A 10,496-nucleotide genomic window follows, 5' to 3' on the forward strand; every position below is an offset into this window, starting at 1 on the left:
AGTTAGCATACCAAATTGTGAGCAAATCAGTCTAATAGGAGTTGCATTTTACATAGGAAATAAAAAAGGCAGGAAATCCAATCTGGTGGAGACACAGGAGGAGGGATGGGGCAGGAGGTGTGTGAATCAGGATTTGGTGGCGCTCCATATATCTCTCCACTTCATCTGTTTTTCTCTTCCACTCTCCTCTAACACCCATCCATCTCTCCCACCATCCACTGTCACCTGTTGGCGCAACCAATGCCACTTGTCTACCTCCACCCTCTCGTCTACAATCCTCTCCTCCCTACCATCCGCGGAGTCTTTCTCTCGACTGTCTCCTGACGAGGCTGCTACAACCCTCATGTCCTCCCTCTCATCTTCCTTTGACTCTCTGTGTCCCCTCACCACCAAATTAGCTCAGCCCCCCCCCCCCCCAGTCCTTGGCTTTCTGATGCTCTACGAGCTGTCCGAACCAAGCTGCGGGCAGCGGAGAGAAAATGGAAAAGGTCCTGTCTCCCCAGTGATATAGCTTCCTTATATGCCCTCATATCATCTTTCTATTCCTCTGTCTCTCTAGCTAAATCTTCTTTATTTCACTCTAAAATTAACGCAGCCGCCTCTAATCCCCGCAAACTGTTTTCAACCTTCTCCTCTCTTCTTACCCCCCCACCCCCTCATCACTCACACCTGATGACTTTATCTCCTTCTTTGAAAAGAAGGTAGATGCCATTCGCAATTCCTTCTGACTGGGATGGGTGTCACAGGATCTGCACTGGCATGGTTTTCCTCCTACCTCTCTGGTCGTTTCTACCAGGTGACTTGGAGGGGCTCAGTCTCTGACCCTCACCCCCTACAAACTGGAGTCCTGCAGGGCTCAGTTCTTGGTCCTCTCCTCTTCTCTCTATACACCATGTCTCTTGGTTCTGTTATCTCTTCCCATGCCTTTTCTTACCATTCTTACGCCGATGACACCCAACTCTTTCTTTCCTTCCCCCCAATACCCAGGTCACCACACAGATCTCTGCCTGCTTGGCTGATATCTCCACGTGGATGACTTCACACCACCTGAAGACTGAGCTTCTCTACATCCCTGCTAAGTCCCCCCCTTTTTAGCGATATGCCTTTAGCTCTTGTCTAACCCAAAAAAATTACTATATAAAAAAAATTGCTCTTACGATGACTGTATTTTTGTTTAGAACATCCCTTCATGTGTATTTTACTAGTTATGGATTTGATGCTTTTAGTTGTGGAAGAACCTATGCACTTATAAGTCACTTTGGATTATAAGCGTCTGCCAAATGACTAAAATGTAAATGTAAAATGTATGTAAGTATGATTCGTCTGATTGCGTGGTCATTTCAAATGATTCCTAACCCCCCTTCGTCATAAAATGACATAAAAAAATTTTTTGCAATTGAAAAAGTCATTTTTTGTCATTCACTGAAACTTTTTCATAACCCAAAATACATTTCTATTCATTTATTACGCCATGGTTATTAGATTAATATGATTCACTATCCTTCTCAATCAAACAATGACATGTTAAAAATATGAATAATCTTTTATACTTTTTTGACACAAGACTTTCCAGGTTTCCACTGAAGCAACAACAGATTTGGGGACGGCTGCGGTGAGCAGAAATAGATCTATGCTCTGCTGCCATAGCCTGCTGATCTCCAGCGGGGAAAGTAGCCCTTTAGTAGTCACTACAGTGTGTGATTTAGGAAAGTAGCCCTTTAGTAGTCACTACAGTGTGTGATTTAGGAAAGTAGCCCTTTAGTAGTCACTACAGTGTGTGATTTAGGAAAGTAGCCCTTTAGTAGTCACTACAGTGTGTGATTTAGGAAAGTAGCCCTTTAGTAGTCACTACAGTGTGTGATTTAGGAAAGTAGCTCTTTAGTAGTCACTACAGTGTGTGATTTAGGAAAGTAGCCCTTTAGTAGTCACTACAGTGTGTGATTTAGGAAAGTAGCCCTTTAGTAGTCACTACAGTGTGTGATTTAGGAAAGTAGCTCTTTAGTAGTCACTACAGTGTGTGATTTAGGAAAGTAGCTCTTTAGTAGTCACTACAGTGTGTGATTTAGGAAAGTAGCCCTTTAGTAGTCACTACAGTGTGTGATTTAGGAAAGTAGCCCTTTAGTAGTCACTACAGTGTGTGATTTAGGAAAGTAGCCCTTTAGTAGTCACTACAGTGTGTGATTTAGGAAAGTAGCCCTTTAGTAGTCACTACAGTGTGTGATTTAGGAAAGTAGCTCTTTAGTAGTCACTACAGTGTGTGATTTAGGGGAGTGAATTTCCAATTTTTTAAAATTAAATTGTTAACGTGAACGATTTCAGTGAACCTTTTCCATAGACACTGGTTAATATTAAGATTTTCCCAAAGCAATGTCATCTGCTCTGTATGCAATCCATAGTCCTCAGTTTGTTAACTTTACCATACTCTGTAGCAAATTATTTCCATCAAACTTTCCCAAGTCTGTCCAAATGTGTTTCAGTTTAATCACATACTTGGCTCAAGTTTTAAAAATGTACAAGAGTCCTTCAACAGAAGGACTCGTGTTTTGCTTCCAAAACGTTTTTGAGCTCATCCTCTGTAGCGTTTGCCTCTCTGTGAGGAAGACGAGGGTGACTACAGGGCCGTGTTCATGGTCCCTGGGCACCATTCACCGGTACATGCTGGGCTGAATGATGAAATCTAACATTGTATATATACCATTGATATAACAGTCTATATGCTAGCATTTCAGTTCAGACTCTAAGAGTGAAAGAATACTCATGGCCGTAATGATGATATTCGGGGGTAGCCATGATGAGATCAGTGCAGCTGTTGGGCACTTGAGCAAGGCCCATAAACCCCCATTTCTCCAGGGGGGATTGCCCCCTGCTTAGTCTAATCAATTCTCAAGTCGCTTTGGATAAAATCGTCAGCTAAATAACATGGTATTATTATTATATTATATGTATAATTATATTATTATGACAAGCTAAATCCTGAGAAATCTAAATCTGTGAAGAACACAGTCATCTGATGCCATTTCCTGGAAATAGAAAAATATCATGAGTGCACTTAGTTTCTAAATTTCTCAGTTTCTGAGTTCCAGCAAAGAAGGACACTTATAAGAAGAGAAGAAGCACTGTGCGATGATGCATTTCCTGAATTGCGTTACATTTGACATTAATGTTTGACTATTTGTAACCTTACTACTCTTATAATGCAGGTACTCAGACCTCATTATACATCCATGTTTGTGCAATGTTCTGTATGTTCTGTACAAGATTACATTGTTCTTCCTGTAAAATAAATGAATACCTTTTAGTTGTCTAAGCTGGCAGTATAGCATAGTATGCTAGTAATGTACACAGTAATGGCAATGGTAATGGCACAGGTTCAAATCCCAGGACAGACAGCCAGGAGTGTTGTTTTGCACACAACAGTCTGTGAAGCTACAGGCTGTGCCAGCCAGTCCCAATAAGCTGCTGCTTATGAAAAAATAATATTATGATGAGGTGAGTGAGCGTTTCCTGCAGGTAGCCTTTTGGTTGCTGATGTTTAATTAACTCATTAATGACCCTCGTGGAATTTCTGAAATTCCTTTACTCCTTTGGGACACTTTTGACCACAAATATGTTGACATTGTTATTTTTCTCAACATATTTTTGATATTTGATATTTGTTTAAACGTGTTCTGGCTCACGTGTTCCCCAGCGTCGGTCAGCTATCCTCAGCCGAGGAAGCGTGGAAGCATGGCATAGTACATTAGTACAATATTTTAACATTCTAGATTTCCCCCTTACGAGGCCTTTGGTGCCCTCAGCAATGCCACCACCCCTCCCAGCATTAATATATTACAATAAAATTTCAACCAGAGGAACAGACAACATTACAAATATGAACAAACATTTTATATGATATGATATTAGTGATCATTAAGAGAGACTTGGGATGGTTGATGATGGTGTAACTAACTAAATTTGACCCGCAAGAGATGGCTAGTGGAAATGTGCTCAGTATTGTTCAGACCCATATGCCCCTTTGGACTGACAGGATAAGTTTGAAAAGTCTGTGTGAAATATTGGGTGTTTAAAGCAAAAAATAAACATAGTGAGGACAAAAGAATTCTCATCTCATCTATTGTTTGTTTAGCAGTCATGATATTGTAGTTAAAACGGTTTCACCTCTGAAGTAGCTCCCCTTTTCTTTACACAAATGACACACCCAAAATAAAATATCTGCTCTTCCTGAACCCTTTTGATGACAGGCATAATCCTGGTGTCTTCTGTAAGGTAACCCTTTGGGGTTTTCACTCACAGACACACAGAGCCACGCACGGTCACTCACAGACGCACAGAGCTGGTCAGTCACTCACAGACACACGGAGCCGGTCACTCACAGACACACAGAGCCACGCACGGTCACTCACAGACACACAGAGCCAGTCACTCACAGACACACGGAGTCAGTCACACGCAGATTGCTCTCGGTGACGGGGCAGTAATAACCCATGATGCAGCATATTTCTAATATTTCTGATGAAATTGGACATGTGGCAATCGCCATAATCACATTTCTCCTTTCAGATGAGCGAGCCGGGCTTGAGCAACACCATCACACATGAAATTATGAATTTATTATTTTACAGAAACTGCAGCAGTCTGGGGCGGCACGGATGGTGCAGTGGGTAGCACTGCCGCCTCACAGCAAGAAGGTCCTGGGTTTGAATCCCCGTCGGCCGGGGCCTCTCTGTGTGGAGTTTGCATGTTCTCCCCGTGTTTGTGTGGGTTTCCTCCCACAGTCCAAAGACATGCAGGTTAGGCTGATTGGAGAGTCTAAATTGCCCGTAGGTATGAGTGTGTGAGTGAATGGTGTGTGTGCCCTGCAATGGACTGGCGACCTGTCCAGGGTGTATTCCTTTCATCCAAGGTATGCTGGGATAGGCTCCAGCGACCCTGTTCAGGATAAGCAGGTTAAGATAATGAATGGATGGATGGATGGATGGATGCAGCAGTCTGAGGTCAAGCCTGCAGTCTGACCCATTCCTTAACTAAATAAAATAATAAAATAAACTACAGCCATGTTATCGTATCTTTGCCTCCTTTCTACTGCGAAACAACGCCGTCAGCACAGAGATATGAGAATAAATACAACTTTATATGTAAAATACACAAATACATCCCCAGGATAAAATTAGCACAGGGCTGCTTTTACCACAGGTCAGACAACATGCAGAAAAGGGTAAAAAAAGTGTTTTAGGATTGAGGATTTAGGACTGGCAGGACTAGAAGTTTCCAGCTGAAATTTCCCTTGAGGAAAAAATGTTTACAAGCATCCATTTTTATTTTGGAAATGTAATCTCCCATCTGTTTTGCATTAAATTAAATTATTTTTGGTTATTAAAAATAACGTCTGCCGGTCCATGAGACAGGGGCTCGAGTAGGGTGCTGTTAGTTTATGAATTATTTAAACTTCATATTTAATGTTTTATAAAGCAGGGTGTCGTGCACTGCCCCATCCTGAGACCTGTGCACACTTACTAACCTGACCATAGTTTCAGATTCTGCCCCTTCTGCCCCTTCTGCCCCTCTCTGGGTAAGACTACGCCCCCTCTCTCTCAGCAGGACTGGTACCACATGTCTGCCAAGCGAAGCCCCCCGGGTCTGTACTGCGATCGATAGGTGAGTTTATGAGCCCCAGGTCTGAACTGCGATAGGTGAGTTTATGAGCCCCAGGTCTGTACTGCGATAGGTGAGTTTATGAGCCCCAGGTCTGTACTGCGATCGATAGGTGAGTTTATGAGCCCCAGGTCTGTACTGCGATAGGTGAGTTTATGAGCCCCAGGTCTGTACTGCGATCGATAGGTGAGTTTATAAGCCCCAGGTCTGTACTGCGATAGGTGAATTTATGAGCCCCAGGTCTGTACTGCGATCGATAGGTGAGTTTATGAGCCCCAGGTCTGTACTGCGATAGGTGAGTTTATGAGCCCCAGGTCTGTATTGCGATAGGTGAGTTTATGAGCCCCAGGTCTGTACTGCGATAGGTGAGTTTATGAGCCCCAGGTCTGTACTGCGATAGGTGAGTTTATGAGCCCCAGGTCTGTACTGCGATAGGTGAGTTTATGAGCCCCAGGTCTGTACTGCGATAGGTGAGTTTATGAGCCCCAGGTCTGTACTGCGATAGGTGAGTTTATGAGCCCCAGGTCTGTACTGCGATAGGTGAGTTTATGAGCCCCAGGTCTGTACTGCGATAGGTGAGTTTATGAGCCCCAGGTCTGTACTGCGATAGGTGAGTTTATGAGCCCCAGGTCTGTACTGCGATAGGTGAGTTTATGAGCCCCAGGTCTGTACTGCGATAGGTGAGTTTATGAGCCCCAGGTCTGTACTGCGATAGGTGAGTTTATGAGCCCCAGGTCTGTACTGCGATAGGTGAGTTTATGAGCCCCAGGTCTGTACTGCGATAGGTGAGTTTATGAGCCCCAGGTCTGTACTGTGATAGGTGAGTTTATGAGCCCCAGGTCTGTACTGCGATAGGTGAGTTTATGAGCCCCAGGTCTGTACTGCGATAGGTGAGTTTATGAGCCCCAGGTCTGTACTGCGATAGGTGAGTTTATGAGCCCCAGGTCTCCCAGGCTCAGAGTCCAGCTGCTCCGTTCAGAAGCGCAGAAACCACCCCGGAGCCCCCCCCCGCCCTGCTGGGCCACGGGCCCGTCTCTGCAGGTCCGTCTCTGCACCATCAGAACCTGCAGGTCCGTCTCTGCAGGTCCGTCTCTGCAGGTCCGTCTCTGCAGGCCCGTCTCTGCACCATCAGAACCTGCAGGCCCGTCTCTGCACCATCAGAACCTGCAGGCCCGTCTCTGCACCATCAGAACCTGCAGGCCCGTCTCTGCAGGCCCGTCTCTGCACCATCAGAACCTGCAGGCCCGTCTCTGCACCATCAGAACCTGCAGGCTGGCCGTGTTCCACAGATGGGCACACCGCGGCGCACAGGGCAGTTCTGAAGAGCTGAAATCACACCCCCAGAGTCCCGGCAGGACGCTGTTGTTTTTGGGCCTTTTGAAGAGATCTGAGACCTTTTCTTATTTCTTCATTGTGGTTTACGCTCAGAGGCAAACTCAGCTGGAGGTAAGCTGTCTGATTACAGGATGGAAAGAATTTAAAAAAACTTAAGTATAAGATTCTTTGAACCACTGAGAATGACATAAACAATGTTGCTGAAAACATAATGTACAGAAAAATAATGAAAGTTCACCAGAGAAAGTCAGGAAACTAAAATACACTGCCATAAGAATTCACCAGCCTAACCTGCATGTCTTTGGACTGTGTTATCTAAACATCTCTCACTTTATCTAAACATCGCTCATAAGCAGATTTTTATTTTGTTATGCACATGAGCAACATTATTTACATCACTTACAAAACTGTACAGATGGCCTGACTGTATAATCCTGTGCATCCTTTCTCACATGGTACAGTGAGGAGCTGAACGAGGTGCTGAATGAGACAGAGAGGAGAGAGAGAGAGAGGAGAGGGAGGGAGAGAGAGAGAGGACAGGGTAACCCCAGTACAAACTCCAGCAGGGCCAGTGGTAGGTCTGGATCTCTCTTTTTCTGGGGTTTGGGGGAGGGGGGGGCACGCTCGGGCTGATCTGAAACTGATGATGTCACAGCCGGCTGCTGATGATGTCACAGGCCCTCGTCCATGCTGGCGCCCAGGTGCTTCATCACCGTGACGCGGGAGCTGAAGGGGGCGGGGCCTGGGCGGGGCGGGGCGGGGCCCGGGCGGGGCGGGGGGCGGAACTGCTCCACCAGGATCTGCAGCACCTCCTCCATCTTCTGATCCATCTGCAGCACCTGGAGACACACCACACACACGCTGTGTTCACCTGGGCGTGAGACACACGCTGTGTTCACCTGGGCGTGAGACACACCACACACACGCTGTGTTCACCTGGGCGTGAGACACACCACACACACGCTGTGTTCACCTGGGCGTGAGACACACCACACACACGCTGTGTTCACCTGGGCATGAGACACACCACACACACGCTGTGTTCACCTGGGCGTGAGACACACCACACACACACGCTGTGTTCACCTGGGTGTGAGACACACCACACACACGCTGTGTTCACCTGGGCGTGAGACACACCACACACACGCTGTGTTCACCTGGGCGTGAGACACACGCTGTGTTCACCTGGGCATGAGACACACCACACACACGCTGTGTTCACCTGGGCGTGAGACACACACTGTGTTCACCTGGGCGTGAGACACACACTGTGTTCACCTGGGCATGAGACACACCACACACACGCTGTGTTCACCTGGGCGTGAGACACACACTGTGTTCACCTGGGCGTGAGACACACACTGTGTTCACCTGGGCGTGATACACACCACACACACGCTGTGTTCACCTGGGCGTGAGACACACCACACACACGCTGTGTTCACCTGGGCATGAGACCAGACACACGCCTTATGTGTTCAGCAGGGCGGGACAGCTCAAACAGGAGGTGGGGAATGTCCCAGGGACACAGAGAGGAAAAGTGTTCATGTTTTAAAAAAATGAAGAGAGAGAGTTTTGTCACTCAAGCACTTTAAATTGAAAATTGAGAGAGGCAGGAGTGCGTTTCGATCGCAAAGCCACAGAACCCTGAAGAGAAGAGGACACGCTGAGGAGCAGAACATCAAACCCACGCTCTTTCCCCACGCAACCCTGTCCCCACACACCCCACGGCCCGTTACCACGGCTACCACCACCACAGCCCCACCCACAGGGTCAGGTCAGATGAGAGAGAGAGAGGGAGAGGGAGAGAGAGGGAGAGAGCAAGAGAGAGATACAGAGAGGAAGGGAGGGAGGGAGGGGGAGCCGTGTGAGCAAGGGAACGTCTCACGGTCAGAAGAGGACAAAGGAAGTTAAAAAGGAAGGAACATTTAGGAGGTGTGTCCTTTTCTGTACAGCAGGGACGATTAGGGGCAACTCATACATTTTAAAATGCCTTTGGAAAGTTACTTTACTGAACGGGTAACACTCCAGGGACAGGTGTGTGTGCTCACACAGGTAACCCAGCAGGTAACACTGACTCAGGAGCAGAAGATTTGAGATTTTGGGGGATCAGAGACTGCACCAAAATTGCTTGCGCTAAAACAGGGAAGAGCTAACATTCAGTCAGCTGATGGACACACATGTCATAAGACTGGAGAAGATGAGGAATCATGTGCTGTAGGAACCTCTTAAACACACCCCACCCCACACGCTGTCTCTACAACAGTTCATGGATTATGTCACAGGATTGTGTGTGGAAGTCTGGAATCGCCGGGTCCTGCAGACGCAGTCAGAACTCAGGAGTCTTTCTGCTTCATTATACATGTACCATATTTGTATAAACCCACGCTCAAAATGATCACTGTATTCAGAATTCTGCCTAGCCATGGAGGTTTTCAGAAGATCAAGCACTTTCAGAACCTTCAAAACCTTTCTGTGAAGTTGGTCAGGCCGTGAGAACGCTGCTGTGGTTCTGAAGCTCTGAAGCCGTTTGAAGCTGTCGCAGTGGGCAGGGGAGGGGGTTTCTGGGACAGCTTGTCTGTGCGTGTGTCTGTGTGTGTCTGTGTGTGTGTCTGTGCATGTCTGTGCGTGTCTGTGTGTGTCTGTGCGTGTCTGTGTGTCTGTGCGTGTGTCTGTGCGTGTCTGTGCGTGTCTGTGTGTGTGTCTGTGTGTGTGTCTGTGTGTGTGTCTGTGCATGTCTGTGCGTGTCTGTGTGTGTCTGTGTGTGTGTCTGTGCGTGTCTGTGTGTGTCTGTGTGTGTGTCTCATCAGAGATCAGAGATCCTGGAGGGCCACAGTGTCTGCAGGTTTAACTCCAGTCCTGGAGGGCCGCAGTGTCTGCAGGTTTAACTCCAGTCCTGGAGGGCCACAGTGTCTGCAGGTTTAACTCCAGTCCTGGAGGGTCGCAGTGTCTGCAGGTTTAACTCCAGTCCTGGAGGGCCGCAGTGTCTGCAGGTTTAACTCCAGTCCTGGAGGGCCACAGTGTCTGCAGGTTTAACTCCAGTCCTGGAGGGTCGCAGTGTCTGCAGGTTTAACTCCAGTCCTGGAGGGCCGCAGTGTCTGCAGGTTTAACTCCAGTCCTGGAGGGCCACAGTGTCTGCAGGTCTAACTCCAGTCCTGGAGGGCCGCAGTGTCTGCAGGTTTAACTCCAGTCCTGGAGGGCTATACTCCAGCAGGTTTGCAAGCTGTGCCAGTGACCTATTGCCCAAAGCACCTGTACTTTAATCTTTCCAATAAAGGAAGATAAATGAATGAAATGGATATGTTTTATGATTGTGATTATAAACACATTATAAAGTGATTACAAAAACTGGATTTTATGATGTTTGGAAACACTTTGTGACTGAGCTTTGCAAAAACCGTTTTGCTCTATTCCTTGTTGCCATGACAGCCAAAAATTAGAATGCTGAAAGCTCTCAGAAAAGTATTATTTTTGTTTCTGTTGTTTCTGTCATTTTTACTAATTTA

General features: G+C 46.8%; 1 protein-coding gene across 1 annotated transcript in view; it reads right to left on the reverse strand.

Moving 5' to 3' along the window:
* Nucleotides 1-7,578: 7,578 nt before the first annotated feature.
* kcnq1.2 (potassium voltage-gated channel, KQT-like subfamily, member 1.2) overlaps nucleotides 7,579-10,496 on the reverse strand; it is a 78,840-nt gene continuing 75,922 nt past the window's right edge. Inside the window, exon 17 of the mRNA XM_061251834.1 lies at nucleotides 7,579-7,826. Coding sequence (XP_061107818.1) covers nucleotides 7,659-7,826 — 168 coding nt within the window. The 3' untranslated portion in view covers nucleotides 7,579-7,658. The remainder of the gene's footprint in view (nucleotides 7,827-10,496) is intronic.

Source organism: Conger conger, chromosome 8, assembly GCF_963514075.1.
Source record: "Conger conger chromosome 8, fConCon1.1, whole genome shotgun sequence".
Classification (NCBI taxonomy): domain Eukaryota; kingdom Metazoa; phylum Chordata; class Actinopteri; order Anguilliformes; family Congridae; genus Conger; species Conger conger.